The sequence below is a fragment of the Patiria miniata genome, unplaced genomic scaffold (assembly GCF_015706575.1).
Source record: "Patiria miniata isolate m_02_andy unplaced genomic scaffold, ASM1570657v1 HiC_scaffold_14, whole genome shotgun sequence".
In the NCBI taxonomy this organism is placed as follows: domain Eukaryota; kingdom Metazoa; phylum Echinodermata; class Asteroidea; order Valvatida; family Asterinidae; genus Patiria; species Patiria miniata.
In genome coordinates this window covers 13894553-13919594 of record NW_024037052.1, presented here as the reverse complement: position 1 = coordinate 13919594, position 25042 = coordinate 13894553, and the positions used below count along the sequence as shown (strand labels likewise).

The 25042-nt window shown below is 42.1% G+C and overlaps 2 protein-coding genes across 2 annotated transcripts; one reads left to right on the top strand and one right to left on the bottom strand.

The window, feature by feature from the left end:
- Positions 1-464: 464 nt before the first annotated feature.
- Positions 465-10970, bottom strand: LOC119721815. Its single transcript, XM_038191771.1, has 3 exons — positions 8603-10970; positions 6302-6428; positions 465-4683 (listed from the first exon to the last, which is right to left on the bottom strand). The coding sequence occupies exons 1-3, from the start codon at positions 10768-10770 to the stop codon at positions 2908-2910; spliced, it is 4071 nt and encodes a 1356-aa protein (XP_038047699.1). The 5' UTR covers positions 10771-10970; the 3' UTR covers positions 465-2907.
- A 5270-nt stretch (positions 10971-16240) lies between these two features.
- Positions 16241-19053, top strand: LOC119722170. The gene has a single exon (XM_038192216.1). The coding sequence runs from the start codon at positions 16670-16672 to the stop codon at positions 18464-18466; it is 1797 nt and encodes a 598-aa protein (XP_038048144.1). The 5' UTR covers positions 16241-16669; the 3' UTR covers positions 18467-19053.
- Positions 19054-25042: the final 5989 nt, after the last annotated feature.

Below are 25042 nucleotides of genomic sequence, written 5' to 3'. Positions count from 1 at the left end.
GTCTGGAGACATACGAAACTGCATGTGCAGAATATCCGGAAGGGGAAATTGGCTACTACAACCCACCGCGTAGATAAGAAGTCCTCATTAGAATCAAAGATTTCCAACATCCCGTCAAAATGCCTTCGCTCAAATTATCTGAGTTTGTTTTAAAGCTATACACTTTTGTAAAAGAAAAAATATATATTTGTCGCTTTACCAAGGAAAAATTCGATGGTAGTTTGGCCTGAAGTTATGTTAAGTGTGAAAATATCAGTTATCATGCTGATATAATTTCCAAAGAAAAACTCATCGGAAAAAAATATGTACAGATAAGAGAATGATCCGTACTATTAAATATATAGACATCGCTTCAAAAGAAGGTATGGCAATATAACATGCACATTGATCATCTTTGTTGCTATTCAACTAAAGTTTCTGCAGATAGTCAACTCAAATAACCTTAAACAAGATAAGAAATGATGTAGTAAGGGCACAATAACAATCATTATTTATTCATAGAATGATATATTAGCACCATCATGATTAAGGAGTTGTTGAATTATTGTACATTATACAAATAGCACCAAACAGGTTGAGAACGTAATAATATCACACTGACAAAAAAAATAAAAAAATTCTGCGTTTGAACAAAGCATTAGCTTTGGGGGCGCAGCATATGGACGAAAAGGAAAACAGACTGCCTACATAAACGAACACACCTCTAAAATAAGGGTTGGCCAACTGAACCCTGATCACACAATAGTACCCTTGTGTGACAGTGTAGCAGTTTTCCCCGTGTTTACTTAGGACCAAACCTTGAATATAATTGCATGAGTCGAGGGTCGTAAAAGGCACGAGGGAAAGGCTAAGTAGAAATATTAAAGGGGCACTCACATCAAAGGTAAACACATTACAGAATTGCCATATCTGGACGTTCCTGTGGCCAACACATGTACATGATATGCCCAAAATGAAACAATTTGAGGAAAAATTTGGGAAGCCAACTTTGTGCATCACTTATTGAAGTAGATGTAGAGGAATCCTGAAAATTTAACGTGAGCTTTGATATCTAACTATTCTAAGCAACGGCAATATTTGATGTACAAAAGACATGTCTATTCATAAAACTTTACATTCGAAGGTTAATTGGCTTTACGGAGGACTATCACTTCCGCCAAACACGATGGCTTTGCTATTACCAAATACTATGGTGTCTTTTCAACGAAAACGTTTATTTACCATCAAAGTTTGTTTATAATATAATAAAATTTTACTGCCCGTGCCCACACAACCAAATGTCATTTAAATTTGACGAATGCAAGTCGTCATCCAGTTGTTGCAAAAGCACGGGGGACCTTGAATGGTCATGACCTCCAGCACAGCACAGGGCAATCATTCTTCAATATCCTAAGATAAGGGTTTGCCTTTATCAAGAGAGAACCCACAATATGTAGCCATATCCCATAACCGATGATCCACGCGCACGTATAAGCAGTGTGCACATAAATGAAAGACCGACTTGAAACTACAATATGTCAGACAGGTTTAAACAATTACATGCAATGCTTGATGTGAAAACCTTGGTTAAATACAAAATAATGTACAAAACAAATGTTTGCATAAAACATTTTGCCAAAAATTCCAAACGTATATTTTTCCTCTACTAGAGCCGATCCTTACTTTGTTCTTGCACATGTTAACCACCTCACCTATTTAAAAACCAAAACACATGTTTTTGGTCCCGAAGCTCAGTCCACACACCAGTAGTGTAAGTGTTGTAAATAAACAAACATGTCAAGTGTTTGAGGAAACTTGACAAGCTGGAATAGGAAATAGTGTTTGAACAGTCCATTGTCAAGTGGATAAACTATCTACAGATCGCACCTGATTACACAGATTTGCGATGGAGTTAAAAGTCACAGAAGCAACTATTGTGGGTCTCAATACTGCTATGGTATGTTGTTAACGATTCAACACAAATACAGAACACTTTAGGACCACATCCATAGAGAGTAAAAGTCAGTACCTTGTAAAAAAAAAACATTTCCAGCAGACCTTTTTACAAGCACTTGTTAGTTTGTGCTTGCCTATAAAAACAGAAGTTATAAAGGAAATCCGTTTGAAAATGAAAGCGCATGTTGTTTATAATAAGTAATGGTGCCTTGCACTACAAACTTTTTTTCTCTCGATAAATCAAAGGCACTAGAAATCAATCGTTTGATCTTAATGCTGCATCAGTATTGATATAAAAAAAATATGAAAAACGGTAAAGAAACCGTACGGTTCAACGTTGTAAACATTACATGTAAACATGCATAAACTAAGATTACTTACAGTTATATTATTGACGTTTTCTATTGAAGCATATTTGTAACATATAGGCACAAAGTAACAGGGACATTGAGATGTCTCTCTGTTTCAAAGAAATAATTTACCATGTTCGATTCAAAACTGGAATTTCTTTTTTAGCATGTTAAGGCGCTATTGGCCTATATCATGAAAATGGCATTATGTATATATATTTGCAATGAGCATGATTTTTCATTGTGCATTTTCTTGAATTAATGAAAATTAACACGGCTGTGAGTATTCAACAAAAGAGAAAAGTAACTATATATACACGTAACTATAAATACACGTAGTCGGCAATTACATATCACAAGAGTGATGACCTTTTTTTCGAGAAAAAAAAGACATTTATGAAAATATTATTATGCCCTTTTTATGTGGATAAATGACTTTTTAGATATATACAAGTATTAACAAAGTTGTACAATGAGTTTACAAGGGCACATGTATCTTTCCAATATCACTTCATGCACTTTTTTAAAAGTTTTTTTCTGATGTTACTTATCTTTCCAGTGGGAGGATTTGGATCTTCAAACAATTCTAGTTGCTTCCCATGCAAGCCGGAGGATTTGTTCTTTATAAATTTACAGAATCACTTTCCTCGCCTAGGTCCATGGTGATGTCTGGTCTACGATAAGTGTTTTCATAAATGACCTCTTCATCATCTTCTTCTGGCTGTTCCTCCTCTTTTGGACTCACCAGTTCCTCTTTTGGTTTGACAGGTGATGGTGTTCCTGGTTTCGGAAGGAGTTTGGGTTTGGGTAGGAGAGGTGGTTTAGAAGCAGGCCTGGGTTTGGGTTTAGGTTTGGAGTCCTTGGGTTCTGGATCCGGGACAACATCAGCTTGTTTTTGAGCTTCTGTCTTCTTGACTGGCCTGGAGTACATTGCTGCAATGTCTCCAACATCAACTGTCAATCCTGCACAGGAAAGCCGACCCACCACAGTTACTCGGGAGGTATTGTCAGGTGGTCTAATGGGCTCACCTCCAGCTTCTTCCGTCTCTCGTATATGTTCGACGATAGCATCCCGGGGCGTCAGGCAGATGGTAACCGGACGGTGAATGGGATTGGACTGTATATTGACGACAGGTGGAGGAGTCTCGTCTAGTTCAGTCTTTAAGGGTTGGCTCTCTGCTTCCTGGATTTCAGGGTCTTGTTCTCCAGAGGGTGCTCTCTTCCTGTTGAGACAGAGAAGTTTCCGCACCAGGATGATGATGACGACAATCAAGATCAGCAAGATAAGGACAGAACCCACAACGATGCCAGCATTGACCCCAGATTCATCGTTGTTATCCCGAGGACTCATATTTTTACCACTTGGAAAACTCGGTAGAAGCTGGGCGATTAGTATCTCAGTACTGGCTACTCCTTCCTCATTGACCTCATTGTTGGCGTAACACTTGACAATGGTCGCGTTATCTTCTGCAAGCACATTCACAATTCGTAAAATCTGGTTGCTGCCTTCAACGACAACCTTCTCCCCGGAGGCAGAAGTAAACTTCTCTGGGGATTGCCCAGCAATTGTCCAGGTGTAATTGGAGATGATCGGGATGCCAGCAGCCGTACAGCTGAAGACAGCATCTTCTCCTATATGAACGGGGGAAGTGACTATGGAGACATTGGTCGGCCGATGAAAGGGCTTCAGACTGCAAGTCCTTGCAAGCTGTGGAGTGGCAGGAGTGTTCTCAACGCAAGTGAACACTGCCCCATTGTCAGTCTCCATCAGCTGAAGTTCATAAGTGGCTTTAGGGGGATCATCCTGAACTCTCCCTGGCAGAATTTCATGCCAACTCATCCAGTCTAATCGGGGTCTAGGATCTCCCCCTGCTGATATACAAGTAAGCACTACCTTCTGCCCCGGTTCCAGGTTTACCCCACTGGGTTCCATACTGCATCTGGGATACCCCTCATCAGGAGGTTCATACACAGTTATTGTGGCAATTCGTGACTCTCCCAAATATCGATCTCCTTGGAAGTAGACGCAGCCATATTCACCAGCATCCTCCATCCCGACATCCCGTATTTGGAGGAAATACTCCCCTGCCGATGTATCCCCAATCACTGAGAGTCTCTGCCACATAGTCCCCGAACGAAAAGACTGCCGAAACACTCGAGTACCCTTAGTGAGGTATGCATTGCTGGGGCTGTGACGGTACCAATACACGTTGTACTCGGGTTGACCGGGGCGGTTGTCTACGGCGCACCGTAAAACGACGATAGAGCCCGGCGTGGTGAAAGCATCGGTAGGGTTCTCTCGTAGCGGGCTTGTAGCTGAAATAGTCCCGCTGCTGATCAACATCAAAACGAGTAACTGCACTGCAGAGGATAAAACACTGCACACCATGGTTGAAATCTACTGCCCTGCCTTCAAGTCCAACCTCACTTGGCTGTGTATTTTGCGAAATTCCGCTCCGTAAAAATCAGGCAGAAGTTCACTCGATTAACTGATCAATGACAGCAAAAGAATCATTCCCTTCACTGCCGATACACGGATACCGGATAGCAAATATTGACATTTGACTTAGGGGTTGTAAACAAGCTGTCTCTCTTACGACGAATTCTGTACAATGCATATGAACCACCGATACAGTACGTCAGTGTCACACGCATGAAGAGGTTTACATAATGCAATGCGTAGGCAGATACGTGTTCAGTGCTGTATAATACAGGTACACTGTTCCCTGACTCACAGTCACAACACGAACACACAATCGAGAAATACGGTCCTAACCGCCGCGCACCAACTACAGCTGGAGATCACCCCTTGAAATTCTAATGGGCTTAATCACTTCCGGGTCAACATCCTACGAATGTGTCACGTGTTGTGATTGATGAGAGTGAGATAAGGGGCCCTTAATGCTGCCCTGTGGGTACGGAAGTGCTGATGAGTAGCTAGTCTCCAGGGGTGGTCCTGCTGAATTCTGTCGTCTGCTGATTTTAATCAGTGGTAAGAACGAGACATCTTGCTAACATCATAAATTAGTCGTAAGGTTATCAATAATCTTCCTCCCGAATTTCCTCGAGTCTCTAAATTCATACTGGATTCCTGTCGTACGGAGTGGACCAACAGTTTAGTTAGCTTCATCGGCATGATCTAAAAAAACACATTTTAGTCCACGTCGTTAAGCTCATATAGTTCAAAGTGCGGTTTTATGATTACAAAATGTTGGTCCCCAAACTTTTGTCCTTGAACGCTACTCGCATTTTCCAGTCACACATGGTCCCCAAACTTTTGTCCTTGAACGCTACTCGCATTTTCCAGTCACACATACAGGTTGAGGTGCATGCCAAAACGCTGCTCGAAAAGCGTGTTTGTTTTGAAATATTTTAATTAAAACGTTTATCAAATTATTGCAGTTTGGACCATGTATGTATTATGACCGTTTCAAGGAGTATATAAAAATGAGTGGTGCGATCATATAAATGCACTGCTGAAAACATGAATTTTGTTTTTCTTTATACATTATGTGGTTAAATTTGACCCAGATGTGTGATATGATAATAAGTAAAACAACCGCCCCCCCCCCCCCAAACAAAACAAATCACCAAATTGAAAACACTTAATTTTGTCACGTACGGAAATGAGAACGGTGGACAGTGAGTGCACTGACGAATTCTGACTCTCCCCGTGTTTCTTCCATTATAGACGTTAAAGTTGACTTTTAACTACCTTTCAGCAATACACTGATGACATTTTATAGGCCTGTCAGAATCAACATTAGTAATGAAATCGTCATATTAAAGAAAAAGGCAAATTTTATTGTTTGAGCTTATTACAACCTCTTATAATAAATTGACAGAATAAAAAAAACCATTATGGTCTCGGCGTTTTATATGGGTATTAAAAACCATGGAGCCATTGAAATAAAAAAAACCAACGCTATGGAATAAAAGAATTAAAACGTTAAAAAATCTCTAAACAAACAACTGTGAATCAATCAAAATAATAATATTGTTTGAAAGAAATTGACCTGAGATGGAGCCTTGTTGATTATAGTCCCGTAATTTAGCCAAGCCCCACCCCCTGCGCCATGGACGGCTACTTCAACCATAGCCCGCCGCGTACAGCAATGGCCAGGCGGCATGACACTGTGGTCTCTGCAGCCAGAAATTTCAGGCTGGAAATGAAGTCTATTGCACACCCAGTTACTCAAGTAATTGTATGAGGGCGCTATCACTAATGCCCGGTCCCTTCCGACAATTATTTTTTTTTCCTCGTAGAAGTGCAGGCCAACAGTCTTATTCATCTCGATTTCATAACTTAATTACACTCTCAACTGGACCATGTTCGTTACAGATTGTCTGTCTATTATCTGTTACATTGTATTTATCTGTAATTCGTCTCTATTTATCTGCGACTTCCTTATTTCGTTTTCAACTTTTTTTCGAGGGCAACCGAACAACAATCATCTTGAATCGGCTTGTCACGATTAATAACGTCAACAACTGTGGTCACGAGAAGAGTTCACTCAAACTGGTATCTATAAGCAAACCGAGGGTGCCAATCATGGGCGTCGCGAAGGGGCCGGGGGAGCAAGGGGCGGTCCCCCCCCCCGGAAGAGCCCCCCCCCCCCCAAAAAAAAAGAGGGGGAAAAGAAGGGGGAAAAAAAAAAAAGGGGGCGCGAAGTCATACTGCTGTACATTTAATGGTTTGGGGGGAGGGGGAAAGGCAAATGTCCCGTGCCGGGCCCCTTGTCTTGTTTTGCACCCCCCTCCCCCTCTAGAAGAAATTCTGGTGACGCCCATGGCGCCAATGTATAAGTAGTACACAATGTAGACGTCTCACGCGCAACAAAATGAAACTTCCGAATTATAATTGTTTTCGTAAATCTTACTCTCGTTTCATATGTCACCCCTTATCCCAAATAATCCCCAAACACAGGTTCTCAGAGTAGTATTTGAAACATGAACCTTTACCCCTACCCCTAAGGGGCCATTCAAAATGTTCAATGTGTTGAAATTTTACCCACTGAGTTGTGACCCACCCACCCCACAAGCCCCACCCAAAAAAGAGGGTCACATCCGCCGTAGGGCTCCACATTCACTTCTACAGAAGCTTCTAAATGTCAAAGAGCGCAATGCTGGCGGATGATGTAATTATCTATATCCTCGATTTTAAGAGTTTGTTTCCATTTTTACTTCCAAGCACGGGTGGTTTTACTTTCCGTTTCCATGGTTACAGTGTTTCTACTTCCTAGGTAAGCTATTTTGGTGTGTTTTTTTTTGCTTCGTCGAAGACATCCATTCTATTTTTGTCAAAGTCATTTTATCCATGAATATCCATGCAATCCATTGAACGACAGTTCTGCAGACCCCGATTGGGCGACAAAGCACAATCATATGGTCAATTTGACCAATCAGAACACAGGCTTCAAACATTCTGGACCAATTAGATGAATTCGGACGCATAGTCGATACGAGCAGCAAGCTCGAACTTAAAAACTCATGCATAAAAAAACAACAAACAAGAAATAGTAATATGTTATGAAATATTTGGCGAAATGCTTTATTCGAAGTACCTCAAGTCTCATGCAATATTACATTCGAATATTCTGTTTATCATTTATCATTATTTACAAAATTCAATCCCCCAAGAATCCCAAAACTACGTTGTCATCGTTTTGAACAACTTCACAATTCAGTCAATACCTAACGCGCACCATTGTTTTCTTTACAAGAATGTACAAGCATGGACTAATCTTTTAGACAAAAGCAAAATATTATGAAAGGTTTAATAAAATCCACCTCCAATATTTTTTTCAATTTACTTTTTTTGACGGGAGGAGAACCGATTTTGATTGAGAGCCTCGACTTCGTTTCACGGGTGCCGGAGATTTGAAGCCCCTGACCACAGACATAATACATGTATGCACAAAACCTGTGTAGTTATAACAATGATGATTTTATAACCTTTGAAGAACGGAAATATTCTTTTTAGGAAATGTCTTTTATAGAATCAATTTTATCTTGAAATTACCACTAAATTACTGACATTATCAGTAAGGGTAAGGCTTCTGTCAATGTTACCCAGAGTGCCAAAGTGCCCGCTTTACCCCACGATTAACAAAGCTAGTGTAGTATAAGGTCAAGATTTCGCAGTATTTTTAGCTATTCTGTTACTACGGACTTGTTTTCTAATAATTATTATTCGGAAGCCAGAGATGAAGCCAAACTGAAACGAAGCCGAGCTTTTCAATACCTCAAGCGTTCGCTTGCGTTTTTTGCACACCGCCCTCTACAGTTCATGCACAGAGACTATAAAGTTGCATTACAGAACCTTTGAGGTTCTAATGGCCGCATACTCAGTCCTTTCTTCAGTATCGTTGACGTCTTCATGTCGGGAGGGGAACCCCGTCCAGTCCAAATCGGCGTACACCAGATTCAACAAGCTACTAGCTTCACTCTTGCGATTGTCAGGATCTGAAGAGAGCGCCGTATCATTCATCGGGTATTGCGTATTCTCGTATGGAGACTCCCTGCTGAATCGATTCGCCTCTTCCTGCAGCTTCAAACCGATTTCAGTGTTCTCGTAGACAGATTCCGGCGTCTGGATATTCCTTGGACTCGCAACTGGAACCTCTTCATTCGGCACTTTTGGTACGGCGTTGAAGAACGCTGAGTACCGCTTGACCGTGCTCGTGGCTTCTTCAGCCAGTGAAGACTCGCTTTTGACGGCAGACGGTCGGTCCAGGGTGGAGGCTTTCCTCTTTCGCCAGCTGATCGATCCCCTCTTGAACATTGTTGAGCAGTGACTCTTGGACCGGATCGTAGATGCTAGTTGCTCCAGGAAATCAGGATGCACGAAGGATGATCGTCTGGGTGACTTATCGGACTTCACGCTGTTTTGCTTATGTTTGCTACGAGGGGCATCGTCGCTGCTAGACCGCTGAACATCGCTCGTGTTGCTATCGTTTTCCTGGGCAGTGTTGGGTAAGACAACAATATCCAGCTTGTCTATACGAGGCTTGTAAGCCGGACGTAGAGTCTTTCTCTCGGCGGGTTTTTCTTGTTTGTCCACAATCTTGATTTTAATCAAAATTCCTATCAGTACAAAAACGATAAGTATGAGCATCGTGAATCCCACTGCAGCACCGGCGGTGAAACCCTTACTATTTGGGCCGGGTTGCTGGACAGAGTCCGGGGGTTGTCTGGTAGTATCATCCTCGAGAGGTGGTGACGGAGAAACAGGTTCATCCACTTCATTGGTAGTGACTGGGATAATTGCCGCCGAATTTTTGGGTTTGGGTGATTCCGGGACCCGTTTTGGCGCAGTCCGTAGCGGAGGGAGTTTGGGTGGGGCTGGGGTCTGGAACTCGGTAGCTTGGACTGTCAAGGTTTGCATCCAAGTCTTTCGTGATGTTCGCGGAGGAACAAACGGTGTTGAAGTGGTGGGCGTGGCTTTGGTGCTTCTTAGTAGGGGTTTAGTGGTAGTTACCGTAGGAATGGGGTTCCGTTGGACCACAACTCGGACTATATCCTCGTCCATTCCTTTGATGTCTAGCGGGTTTCTAGCTACGCATTGCACCGGCATCCCGTTGTCATCTTGAGTGATGTTCAGTATTCGTAGAGATGCTCCTTCGTTGGCTAAGACGAAACGTCCCTTGGTCCTTGTCACTTTAGTCATGGACTGTCCCTTTCCCACAAACCACCGGTATTTAATGGAAGACGGCACGCTAGTGGCCAGGCAGAAGAATTCGGCATAGTCGCCTACTGCGACCATCTGTGGAGGCATGATGGTGACATGAGTAGGAATCTCAAAGGGGACCACGGTACAGCTTCCAAAGTCTGCAGAGTGTGCGGACCTAGAGAAGCATGTAAATGTCACATTGTTGTCGTGGCCAGTCAGGAGCCGGTGCAAGTACGCTCCCGTCTGTTGACCGGTCGAGTTGTGGTGAGCCGGAATGTCGGATTTCTTCCGCCGTGCCCAAGAGAGCGTGGCCGGCGGATTGCCACCTGCCGAGATACACGAGAACGTCGCGTACTCCCCAGGTTGTGGATTGGTTGGGGTAATGGAACACTTGGGATACCCCTGATGCGGAAGGTGGAGTTCCTGGACGCTCAGCATCGCAGAAGCTCGGGCGCTACGGCCGGAATCGTACATGATACACCGGAACTGACCTTGATCATCTGCTGTCGTCGACGAGATGTGAAGATTGAACTCCCCTTCGTTCATGTTTCCGGTAATGCTGTATCGGCTCCGTTTGTCGGCATCCACGGCCGGGTAAAGTGTCCTATCCACACTGAGGAATTTCTGTTGGTTCCGGGGTCCAGTCCACGCCCAATAGACATGCTGCTTGCCTCTCTGGTATTCACCCGCTATAATGCATTCAAAAGTATGCGGCTGGCCGATTGTTACTGTGGAATCGGACGGTTTCACTCGCAGTTCGGCAGCGTATACCGCCGTAAGAACAAGGCTGGTAAAAATGAGTCTGGATTCCATACTGAACGTCTACTTAAGATGTTGATCTGCGTCGGTCTTTCTTTGTGGCATAAATGTGCTTGCGAGATGGCATTAGGAAAATGGCGTCCTGTTACAGCAGCCGAAAGCGTGTACACAATCTACAGCACGCACAACTTGCTTTAAAGTTTCAGAAGACAACCCCACAGCATGCACGTATCATGACTCACTGCGCATAATCGTCCCCCGCGTGGGGCAGCAACCTGCGCTCTGCTTGTCAAGAACCTCACCAGAGTTAATTCGCACATCCTACAGCAAACCAATCGGACTGAGCCAGTGACAAACAACTACGTCAATGCAACTCTAATTTTAGCCACTTGTGGTTCGTTAGAGATGAAGGTGTATAATATGGGTAATGAAAAGGAGGGAAGGGTACTTGTACAAAAACAGGGGTAGCAGTAACATGCGGAATCGAAACCAGGTGGGATGGGGAAGAAAACAGTTGCTTCTGTACTCGAGGTGGAAATGCGAATGTGGAAATCCGTAAGAGGATACTGAATGGGAGACTTTTGAGACGTTGGTGGCAGCAAACACATCGGTCATTTCAATTGTTTAAGCTTAAGTGCGCATGCCCAGTATGACGCAAACAATGGAAAAAAAGACTGGTGTGTTTGCTACCACCAACGTCTCAAAAGTCTCCCGTTAAGGAAGCAATCAACATTTATATTATAGAACATACAATTGTGATTTTAAGTCTGAGTTTCAGGCAATAATTTACCAAAGTCAGTTCTAATTTAATACAGAGATGTTATTGACCAAACTGTTGTGTCCTTATAGTGCGCCCTCTATCGGCAGGATTGAGGTGTTCCGCCATGTTGCATTAAACAGTGTGTTCCGATATTCTTGCGTCCGATATTCCTTCCTTTCCACGACATAACACAAACCCATACATAATAATAATACATACTTTCCAAATCCGAGGTGAGTGCTCTCCTCGCTTGGGCAGATCCTGCAAGCTAATATTATCCGATCTCGCATATTTGCGTGGCAAACTGATAACTCGGTGTTTGTATTCTTTCAATTTTTTCGACTCTTTTTTTCTAAGTGGCGTTGATATTTATGTATTCAAGACACGAAAATGGTTGTGCTTCCGTGTATGCATTTTTTAGCAGGTTCATATCATGTAGTTTATGTATATCAGAAGTTTTCCGAACTTTGTTCGAAACATTAAGGAATTCCTTTTTAAATAATGGGGGGGGGGGGAGAGTAGGTGGAATTGTTTGGTTTGTGTCAGTAATATATCTCCATTCCCTGTACAGCCTCCGTGTGGAAAAAAGAAACACGTATCAGAAGCGGAATTGTAGCTTAAAGTCAGCGAAAAACATTTGCAATTCGGATTATTTTTGCCATTTCAAAAGTCTAGAGCATTGATAAGTTCTTTGCTTTGTTGATTTCTTTTGATTAATGTTTCGAAAATTTTCTTTTTCTTTTCTCTAGCTGAAGTCGGGGTCTTTGTTAAAACTTGTATCCACCTATTGTGTATAAACACAATAACAATGACCCGACTATGACCTGTGAATTTGCAAGTTTGAGCATGATTGGAGTCAGGAAACCATACAGTTTAGCTTATTTCCTGTTGGTCGGCTTATTTTCACGCTGGTACCATATTTATCTGTAGAAGTGTATAATGGATGAAGATATAATGCGAATGTCCTGTGTGCATTACCCGTCCTACCATCCATCAGTCGGACCACCCAAGTAGTTCCGTTTTTAGAACCCCTAAATGGTGCGATAACTGGCCATGCACCGTGAATGAATGGAGCTATGGGATAAGTTACAACGCCGATGGCACAATTTTGTGTCCAGCTATGGGATAAGTTGCAACATTGAGGGCACAATTTTGTGTCCAGCTGCTATGGGATATATAAGTTGCAACGCCGATGGCACAATTTTGTGTCCAGCTATGGGATAAGTTGCAACATTGAGGGCACAATTTTGTGTCCAGCTGCTGTGATATATAAGTTGCAACGTCGAGGGCACAATTTTGTCCAGCTTTGCAAATACAAAATATTGACAATCGTGAGTCACGAGGACGCATTGCCAGCGCCATCATAACTCTCATTTAGTGCAAATTTCAGATCCGCTCAACCCTCTACTCTACTGCTCTCATTACCCTCAAACTCAATTCACATGCAACGATAACAAAATGTAGTTATGTCTTCTTTTCAGCCTCAGCTTTTTAAACTGTACTTCACAGAAATGTATTTTTTTTCAAACTATAAAGAACCTAAAGTTAACTTAAGTGGAGAACAATTGAAACAAAAGCCAGACAAACCTAACTAGGTCCCATGCCGCTACCATTAATCACCCAAGCAGAGATAGCTAGCCTGTCTGCCTGACTCATTAACAGCAATGAGCAAGCCTTTGCATGTACCATGATAGTGTAGTGAATATGGTGTATGTTCTCGGGAAATCGTCTTTCCAAGCTAGCGAGTAGCGGATATTACAAATTGTGCTGTTTCATGCATGACGTACCGGTACGAGGCTATAGCAAACGACCTCAATGGGACTTTGGGCCGGAAACGGCGGCACCCGATGTCAGTACATTTTACAAAAAAGTCTGGATTTGTTTTTGCGGGTGATCTAGAGTCACGTTATTTCTGCAGACACCCAAATACCTTGCGGGAATAATGCATGGAGATAAAGGTCATAAAGTGTCCTTAGAAATGCCCAGACGGAAAGGGGGTAGATTAGGCATCCTTCTTTGCAAGGCATGCAAATGCGCCCTCCACGGCCACACTTTGGAATCAATGTGTATAGGCATAGAAGGCCAGCGACTTGTTAGTGCAATCGCAGATTGAGTCAGTTCCCAGGCCCTCCGCGCTTATGATCCGCTGGAAATTTTGAAGGTGCTTTGTTTTTCTTAGATTGCCATAATTTAGTATTTCATACTGATCAGTAGCCACATTCCAAAGGTCTTGGTCACATAACACAACGTAATGTTTCACATTTACGGAGAATGATCCTTAACGATTTGAAAACCCTGTTTGTTTACTACATACATGCAACGCGAAACTTTTGTTTTTACTTATTAATTTTTAATATTTTTGGCATTCCATACACGTATCTCCAGAATAAACCGTCGTATTTTGAGCGACACTGTCTACATAAAGACTGGCGCCCACAAATCAGCACATTAGTCAAAATCCACTGAGTGAATCTAGCGCCATGCTAGGTCCAGATTCACAAATTGCAATTCCGGCGCACACGCGTTTGAAGCAACTTTTGTGAACAGAAAAAGGCGCAACAACAAGGGAACTTGATAAAAAAAAACAGGCTCTAACGCAAGCGGGTCTAGAGCCAATACTTTTGGGGGGCTGGCAGGGTGGATCCAGTTTTTTTTTTCAGGGTCGAGGCGCGCTGAAACGTAGACTGGTTATTTTCTCCGGACACTTAGGCCTCCGAAAATCAATTTGGGGGGAGGGCGGGCTCGTGCCATATTTTCAATGGGGAGCGCCGATAAAATCCTACAATCAGGCACACTATATTAACTAAAAGTGTACAAATGCACCCTTCTATTTATTTAGGGGGATTTAGAGTAGTGATTGCCTTTCCATGTAGTTGACCAATGGTAACAATCTTTTTGAGTGACCAAAATACTCACCCTGGGTCAAGAAAAACGTGACCAAACCCCCAAATCAGACCTGGACAGCTGGGGGGGGGGGGGGAACATTTGATAGGCGCAATATCATCTCTGCAATAACGTGATTGTAGAGCCCAGTTATGGCGCACTCCAGTCACAAGTGTCCCTTTAACCCCAGCCCTATTACAATGGCGCTGAAGGCAGCTAATTTTCACAAAATGTTATGAGTGAAACGCAGGTGTCGCAAAGCACTGTGGGTAGATCAACTCCATCATTGCACGCACATTCGGTGCGCATGGGTCGTGCGCACGCGGAAGTGATAACCGTGTGTATGATGAGAACTCAAGGAAATAAATAAAGGAGAGGTCAAAGGACGCTGGGGATGAGCAGATGCCTTGAAAACAAGTGCGAGTGCACAATAAGCTCTGGGGAAAAATGCGACGCCGATGGCACATATGGAATACTATACTTTTAGTAAATTTTAAGGACAGACAGACCATAAGACCGACCCACCGACCGACCACCAAGCTCCTGCCAGTGCTCCCGTCCACCTTTTGGGGACATTTCCCCTTCTGGATACCGACCAACCACTACACAAAAGGCGTCCACCTTGTTCGAGGAAGATCTTAGGCTACAGTCCAAAATTAATGCGAGTGCCCAATAAGCTCTGGCCGTGTTGCAACAAGTCTTGCATGAAATTCGTGCATGATCTCGATCAAATTGATCCATGCCAGAGCTGAAAAAATGCGACGCCGAAAATGCGATGCCATGGCACCTATTGAACACCATACATTTCGTCAATTTTCGTACCAGACAGACCGACTAGCAAAAATGCGACGCCGATGGCACACATGGAACACCATACTTTTGGTCAATTTTCGGAACAGACAGACCGACCTCCAAAAAATGCGACGCCGATGGCACATATGGAACACCATACTTTTGGTCAATTTTCAGGACAGACAGACCGACCACCAAGTGGCATGTATAGAAGCTCCTGCCAGAGCTTCAAAATATTGTCACAGTTTGTGAGGTCACGTGATCCCGAAACTTAGATACACCAAAACAACATTTAAACAATCGTAGAAAAAATTCAGATATGTTTTTAAATGGATTTATCAGTTGACATCATACAGCATACCCGCTTTACGTCGGGGAATAAAAATGTCCCTTAGGCTGCTTCCACATTTAATTTACACAGAATTTATCCATTCTTGAATCATCAGCTGAACTATCATCACAATCGACGGAAGACTGTACATCAGACGGGAATCGAATGGTATATCCGGCCATTTCAAATCAAGCTGGCAATTACACTGCCTTTAACAAGAAGTGTAAGATTACGGAAGGTACATAGCCAATGTAGATCTATCATATTTTAAAAAAACTACTTTTACAGTGACAGAATTGCCGACAAATATTTACCAGTTCATTACTTCTACATTTTCCTATAACATGCACTGCATACACTCTTTTCCCCCCAGCTAATATTTCCAGCCATGACACGTTGACGTTGTTCACGCTCACTGACAAATTGCGATGTTTACACGGTGGTTGATGGACCGCGTCGACCTTTTGCCTTCACAAAAAGCTGGGGAAAATGATCGAGTGACAAGTTTTTTCATGAAGTCCACATTTTTTTACACCATACTAATTCCACAATTTCTGGAAAATTTAAAACGGTTCAAGTCCATGTATATCATCAACCACCAAACCACAATAAATATGCCCTTGAAAACAGTACAATACTCGTTTACAATAAAGGACTCAATAGTAGTATAACCAAACAGTGACCTTACTTCCCCGATACCATTAAAACTGTTTCCTTTGTGTCAGTGCAATCGTGCCATTGTGGTGGAGTACAATACATCCCGGAAATGGTATCAGCCGGGAAATATGTCCCATAAATAGTACTAGTACACCACTGGGCTTACGCAGATAGAACTGCTTCACTGTACATACTACAGGAACCTGTAGTGATGATTAGATCGTTGGTGGTATTGCCATACTGAATACTGGAAAGACATCTCTCGCCGCCTTCTGCGTGCTCATGAACTCAGGATTACTCTAACAAGCCTGGAGCCGTTGGTGACGTTCTTACGAAAGTAATGCGTAATGTGGGGAGTGTTCAAAGTCAACTGCCGGGCGGATGTAACTAGCCTCCATGCCAATGGACACTGGTTGTTTCACACCTTGCCCCAGCGAACTAACATCCGACTAAATTTACTCTGGAAAGCACAGTGAAATTTAGATGGAAACAACCAAGGGCCTGCAATTTTGAGCCTGATTGTCGACTGCATGAACACTCCAAGATTTCAAACCACCAACATGCATCGACGTGTCGGTGAACTTGGTACTGGATTAACCATGTTGTCTGTGGTTATCTTGGTCGCCTTATGCACGGCAATCGAAGCCGAATTCGTAAGAAACCCTGAGAGTGTGACAGTGAATGAAGGAGACAATGTTACTTTGACCTGCGAAGAGTCAAGCCGCTATGATGCTCAATCTTCGTGCCCTAATTATTTTTACTACTGGATGAGGAATACTCAAACTGCTTCGGAGGAATACCTCACAAACTGTATCTCAGTTACTGTTTACATTGATCGAATGACAGTTACGAAATATGATGGACTTTACACTCTCGAAATTCAAGACGTACGCCCCGAAGATAGTGGCGACTACTATTGTTACATATATTACGGTGGGCCTTTTTACTACTATTCAGACACTGGCCTTTTAACAGTTAACACACTACCAAGGAACCCTCCTTCGTGTGAAATTCTTCCCAGAGCGCCCTCTGTTGGGATGACTGTTGAACTAAGATGCCAACTCTCATCGAAGGATCCGCCAAGTCCACTGACTTGGTTCGAGTCCAAGTCCGGTCAAATAGTCCCACCAGAGCCGACGGGTCCAACCAATCCGGGAAAGTACTCCACCGTGAATCTTCAGATTACCGAGAGAGATAACAACAAGGAGTTTACCTGCGTAGCTGGCCACGATCTGGACAAAGGACCCCGGTGCGCCATAACCCCGCTACAGGTACCCACAATTGTCTCCATCTTCCCCATTCCTTCACTGACCGTATCTGAAGGAGAGGTAGCGTTATTCAGGTGCGAATCCGAGTCCATCCCAGCAGCTGAGGAATACAGATGGCGCTTGCGCAGAGACAACGACTCGGAGGTAAAGGTCAATATGAACACTTTGCCGTCGCAGGGAGAAACATATCGGCTGAGTGCTAATGGACAAGACTTGCAGATTTCGGGCGTGACAGTGTCTAACTTCAACAACACCATGGTAAGGTGCATTGCAATCAACTCATTGGGGCCAGAGAGCAGCAGTGAAAGTTTGCTCATCGTTGTCGCCATGGAAACAACCACAAAAGGTGAACCAACAACTACAGCTAGCAAGGGACGAACCGACATCAGTTCCGGTGGAGCTGGCACTAGTACCGGCATCATCGTTGGGGGCGTTCTCGGGGTGATACTTTTATTGGTACTAATCGCCGTCCTTGGGCTGTACATAGCCAGGAACAGACACAAGCCACAGTTTGTAGGGGCTCGGTTCCAAAACTCACCAGGCCACGAGAGGGTTGGTATGTCGGTGGTACAGGCGTCTCCAACGTACGAAGAGCTACCACAAGACACCAACTGCCACAATGGCCAGCTAGACAGGAGCTGGTCATTGGATGACACGGCGCATGCGCAGTCACATCTGTACGCCAGCCCAGACGAGGCTAGGCGGGAGAAGGCTCGATCTGATGTCTCTGCATCGCCTACCTACGCCAATAGCTCAGGCTACGCTAACCTGCCACGTAGTCACAGCCAAGAGAAGAGAGTCTCCAACAGTCACTCACCTTACGCCGTGCCAGACAAGCGGGATAAATCTCGACCAGATCCGGTCGGGTCGGAGGTGACCGAGGCTGAACCGTTGGACGACCCAAAGCTTAAGAACGTGGAGGGGCTTGTCTACGCTGATTTGGATCTTCAGCGCCCTCAAGCAGCTAATAAAGAGAACGAGCAACCGGACAATCCCATCAATTACGCCTCTATCCGTGGCGACATGGCGGAAATTAGGGGTTTGCTTAGCAGAAAATAGACCGTTTGTATTAAGCACATTCCTTGCAGTGCTCATATAAATTCAACATTTTGATTAATAGTTCTGTATGGTCAAGCCCTCTAAGAAATGTCTATCAATTGTATTGTTAGATAAGTTGCCTGAAGGGATTGGTCCCATTCACCAATACACTCTACTATGAATTTCTGTTTATGTTAAACAAACTAATTTGCTGGAGTAATCCAATTGATGTATATAACGAAGAAGATGGTAATAGACGTGTGTCTTTTTGTAACTGTTGTAATGTATTTTACAGCTGATTCGGCGAAAGGGGTTAATTTTGTAGGCCTAAGGGACTATTTACTCAGCCAGCTGAAGAAAAGTGACCGAAAGAAGGACATGTTGGAAATCTACTTTCTGTGCCTAAAGTGATTTTAAGTGAAATTAATACGTATACATTCTAGCAGCTTCTTTGTTATTTTGTCTTGGGCCCTGGAATGACTTAAAGTGTCCATGTAATGTACTTTTTGTAATGCTGTCCTCGAACATTTACCTTTGTGTCCAATTTAACCTAATTTTAAATTTTTGTTTTGCTATTGGACAGAGTATTTTGGTACCTTTTTGGTTTTTATGCCAATGCAAATTTCCATATTTATGAGCATACTGTGATGTCATTCCAGGCAAAAACATTAATGTTACAGCTATTTCAGCACAAAAAGTTGCTAGACATCACAGCAACAGCGCCCTCAGTTGTCCGAAAAAACATGAAAAATGTTCAATGTTTAATGAAGTGCACTTTCAATCAAATTAACCTAAAGGGATGTCAACTAGTTTTCATACATTTAAGAGGAGTAGAAAGTTGCACAAAATGTGTTCCTACGCAAAATTCATCGCATGAACCATAACAGCGTCATAATTTGTGATACGATCACTGCAATAATTCGCCTTAAAGAAAATAACTATTTACACAGATATTCTTATCCGATGGGGGTTCAGTGAGGACTATAACATGTTTCGAGTCCATTACGGATGTTAGAGGTCAAACGAGTCTTTTATAATGCGTGTTTCTTTTTGCAAAAGGAACACGTACAATTCGAGCTTATCTTTCGAATCTTAATTAACTTTGTATACTGATCACATTCACAGTTTGGCTTGACAGCTATTACTTTTAAAAGATTGATCGATTTTACTATGCATAAACATATGTTATTGGATATAAGTATAATATTAAAAAAAAATTAATGCTCTTCAAATTAACTGCAAACTGTTTACTATTGAAATGTGCCACTGAGTTTTTGTCAGACATTGTACTTGGGATTAAAGTAGATCCTTTTGTTACAAAATGTACTTGTTCATTGCCACGTCGAGCCAGTGTACAAATCAGCCTTCACGGAGCAGACATCCTGGCTAATAAAGTAAAGGCATTCCAGTACATAAACCTTCTGGACTGTATATCAACCTCCAGTTTTCTTTAAAGGGAATGTACATCATTGGCCTTTGCTGTAATTTTCAGAAATGGAGTATTTGAGGGGTTAGTATAATATATCAAATATTGTTACAATGACAATGTTTGAAGTCTTATGGTCGAAAATGCTGGAAAACCAAGAAAAACAAAATTGTTCAAGTAGTCTGGTTCCCAGACTCCACTAAAGATGAAATGCATCAATTTATAGTTGCCAGAAAATTGTAAGGTAAGGGAACCAGTCTAGCTGGCCTGCACCCGTTCATGAACATGTAACCAATACCAAACAAAATTTGGACTGAAAAAAGGTAAATTTGGAGCAGTAGTTGAAATATAGTTAGGTTTTTCCAACGGTGGTCGGCCGATCACCGTTGGAAATGTATACAAAATACCATTTTCTTGAAAATGACTTGACACCAGGTGCCATAATTTTACAGGAAACTTTAGACTCTCATTTACCAACATCCTATTAAGGTATTTCTTAAAAACTTGGTGGTTTTATTTTTCGATGTTTGCAAATGTTGTATATTTCCTTTAAATAGAGCCCGAAAGCAAAATTTCACCCGGCGAGCTTCCGGGACCCTCGCGTGGCCTGCATATATGTGCATTTCAACATTGGGATGCCTTTCTGGCGTCTGTCATTTTAGGTAGAGCGAGTTTTAACCGTAAAGACCACAAAAAAACATTCATTGTAGAATTTCGGTATTTTTCAAAGTAAACTTGAGAAAACAATTAACTTGGGAGATGGGAACAAACGAATATCATTTTGGCCTACGACCTTTCATATCATGAATTATCGTCCCTATGTCTCCTAACCGGCGATGCATTCTTGTTTTCAATTCGTAATGCGTAAAGATTTACTCACCTAAAGCTGATGTGTTTCAGATTAAGTAGTTTTGGCCTGAGCAGGCCATTATATACGTGCACTCCTAAATGGCTCATTGGAACAAGTGATAAATATGTTTACATTTTTTTATACATATTTGGTCAATTTTTTTCAGACAAAAATGATAACCGTGCAAAGGCATCTTGGTTTTCTATTTCACGTTCAATTTTCACCCGATTACCACCACAATTCTATTATCATCTACGTACACCGATTTAGGAATGCGCTTCTGTGAGTGTCTGCGTGTATTGTGGACTACCATAACCGAGAGATCATGTTTGGCACGAAAATAATCTTACGTGTATAAAGGTAATTTGTCCGTTTCAAAAAGTGTAGTGTAATTTCAAAGACCGTTTTCGGTCTGGAAAAGCAATTGCACATGGTCGATTTCGATTTTCTCGAGAACTCGAAAAGAGTGAAACATTGGAGTCTACAGTTGCTGCGCAGATTCATATCACGATGGACTCCTATCTTAAGCCTTGTAGAGGGCGCTGTGCAACTAATCCATCAGAGCCCAATGAGTGCCCATGATGGTAGCAGACCAGTAAATAAACTTCCATAGACCCCAATGGTAAATGCTCCCACCTCAAAAATTCGGGAAAAATACTCACAACTCTCCAAGGTGCTCGAGACACACATCAAATTAAAGCTTATTTCATCATCTTTCATTTTCTTTTCAATTTTCGGGGGGTCAACTGATGACTTTGAGGAGAAATTTCCATCTGAAGATGATCACCCCTAAAAATAGTCCTGAAGCCCATCGCCATTTTGAAAAACGATGCCTACACTCCATTGCAAAATAGAGCGCTTTTAGGGTCCAAATTACATCAAAATTACACAGAACTGCAAGCTCCCAGTCCTGTGCACGGCTTCCACCCATATTTTTTAAAAACCCTCAAGTTCATGGCCCACAGCATGCTCAAATACCGAAGATTTTGAGGGCATGCAAATCGTGATTTGGCCGGCGCAGGCAATTTCGGACCGATTTACTGGTCTGCACCCTGATGTGCGTGTACTGCTACTTTGTGTGTGCAAACAAAATGGGCACAAACCTGCAGTTTTTTAGTGCAGTAGTGCCTTTGCAAGAGCAACGCGCCTGCGCCTTTCATTGACGTAGCAGTGAGTGGTGACACTTGTGGCTTGTGCGTAATGCGCTCGCCTCTCACCACTGTGGCCCTGGTTCGAATCCCAGCCGCGGACCATACATGCCATAACGTGAGTAGAGTTGTGCGTTGGTTCTCTCCTGTGCAACGAGGGTTGTCTCCGGGCTCTCCAGGTTTTCCAACAGGACATCCAACAGCCATCGGGTCAGTACTGAGTACATTCTGCATATACACAGTACGTCCATTGGCCATGACCCGACGGCTGTTGGATGTCCTACTCAGCATGAATAATCAAGGATTAATCTGATTGGCTGATCGGCTCAAGCACGCAATAACCACGCCACAGCCGGCCATGACAGTGCAGCACTGGACGATTTTTCTGAAGCAGAGCCACCGAAATCATCATTATTTTTCATATTTTAGTAACTTTTGTTCTTTTTGACGTCGACCATTAGCATCGTGAATGACTGAGTGCATGTTATGAGGTATGTTTAATGGAAACTGGGTTTGGATAGAGGGGCAAAGGACCATTTCGTGGAGGCCGTTTTTTAAGGGTCTCTTACGATCTCACTTCTGTCTCCAGCGTTACATGTGAATTCCTGATGAGCTTGTTAAGCTGGAGTTACTCAAGCTAACTATAGGCCACATATACATGAAAAGGCTCAACAAACGTTCTGAATGGGTTGAATGTAATTTTGAGTTTTCTGGGACCAGTTTTGTTGCGTCGTTATCATTTATTAACATATGAGCGAATGAATACAACCCATCATACAGTCAAACACACACAGTGGCAGATTCAGCCTGAGGAAGAAATGGGCGGGGCTTAATTCGCTGATGAAGGGGTGCCGGTGCTGTTCCAGACACCGTTATTCACTCAAGCTAAATCTGCAATTCAAATCTTACGTGGCGAACTAAAATCTGCATGTTGTTTCAAAAGTTACATTAAAAAAATACTTACAAAATAACAATGCAAATCAGAAATAAAATTGAACAAACTAATAGCGTTTACATAATGTAAAAACATTGAATACACCGCAAATTAATTATAACTCCACAGTGACAGCCACCACTTCTAAACAAAAACTGTATTCACGGCAACCAACCACTTTGCGTCTGGGTATACGTTGATTATTTTTGTAAACGTTAACATTAAACTACGAAACTTGTGGGAAAAATCGTGAACTTGCGTCTTTTGTTCATTATGGTGCTGTCACACCAACCAATTTACAGGCAAATTATACCAAGGATATTAATATTGTACCAGTTGCTGTAAGCAACCTAGCTCCGAATGGAGCTAGTACCCCCTAATCATACTGAGGAATTACTGTCAACTGTTTTGCATTAGTCGATTTAGATTGTTATGGATTTTACAATTTGAGACACTGTCCATCATGTCAGTTTTCATCGAAAAAAATCATACCAGGCTTCAAACATGCTGATGTTATTGTGCTTAAAAATAGAACAGACAGAAACGTTTGAGGGTGGGGTTAACTCCGAGAAGAGGCCAGCCTATGTAATACATGTAATTTTTTTTTAACCTGACCGACTAAGTGACTGGATGTCACGTTTGAATCAGACTTTCTAAAGTTTCAACTTGGCCCAAAGTTCAAAGTATGAGATTATCCCGAATTAAACGCCAATATCAGGGCTAAAGCTGGTCCATTGTGCACTGTGCCACTAAAACGGTGAATAACCATATTTAATTGAATATGTGCGCTCTTGGACTATTTTTACTGTAATTGCATTGTCTTGAGTGAGGTTTTACAAGCATCTATACAGTCAGGAAAAAGAGGGAGGGGCTGAATTCGCTTCTGGTGGGGTGCTTGTCTTGTTCCAGGCACAGTTTTTCCACCGAAGCTAACTCTGCAATTCCAATCTTACCTGGTGAATTAATATCTGCAGTTTTGTTGTAGCCATCAATCAAGGATATTGAATTTACATGCGAAACATTAATTACATATACCAATTACAAATCAGTGAAAATACACCTTAAGGAATTGACAGGATACTATAGGTTTCCCAGGTTATTTTAACACTTCTATCACACAAATTCCTTTCATCGATACTTTAATTTCATCCCCGAACATCGCCAAGCTCAATTTTCAATTTGAATTTCAGAAAGCCACCACTAGATTTCATTAAAGGTTCAGTATAATTCAGATTTTTAGCATACCGATTCGTCCGAAATTTGTGAAATTTTTGGCAAGCTCCATACCAGAAACCGGAGACTTTTTTGGGCCTTAGCTGTGATTTTCAAATCTCCTTTCTGTGTTTCACAATTAACATTAGAATCAGGAATAGACCTTTCACAATATGCTCTTTACTTATGACATGGAAATTAAGCATTAAGATCAAACACCTTCGTAATATTGCTCTTTGATAGACAGACCTAACTTCTGTGGTTTTATTCATCAAATAGCAAAATTACGAAGGTGTTTGATCCTTATGCTTAATTTTCATGTTATAAGTAAACAGCATATTGTTCAAGGTTTTTAACTGATTCTAATGATGATTGTGAAACACAGAAAAAGAAGATTCAAACCTTACAGTTATCTACTAAATATATGTTGAAAATAAAATGGTATTAATGCGCACAATTCTTTAAATAGATCCAAAGATTTGGGCACATTTTCTAATCGTTACGTTTTAAGTCACCGGAAATGAAATGTAATGACAACAACATTGAAACGAATGACGGAAAACGAATTTGCTTTTTTTTTTAACTTAACGCCGATTGCTACTCGAAACAATAGTTTGTTATGGGATGACGCAATCCTGGAAGCAGGGTGACGACATCATGACATAATTCATCACAGGGTGCATTGAAGCCATGCCATAATAAATTATATCAGGATATCGTCATCCTATTTTCAGGATGTTGTCGTCCCATAATAAATTATTTCGAGATGTTGTCATCCTACTTTCAGGATGTCGCCATCCCCTAATCAATCATCTCAGGATGTCGTCATGTTGTCTGTATTATGTCGTTATCCTGGGATAAAATAATTTAGTATCTGAACAAGTCGGATGGCACTTCCAGAGCCCCGTAGTTATTTATACATTAAGGGAATATATGTTGAAATTATAATTTATTAATGCGCACAAGTCTTTAATTAAGTCCAAAGATTTTGCACAATTTCTAATTGTAACATTTTGAGTCACCAGAA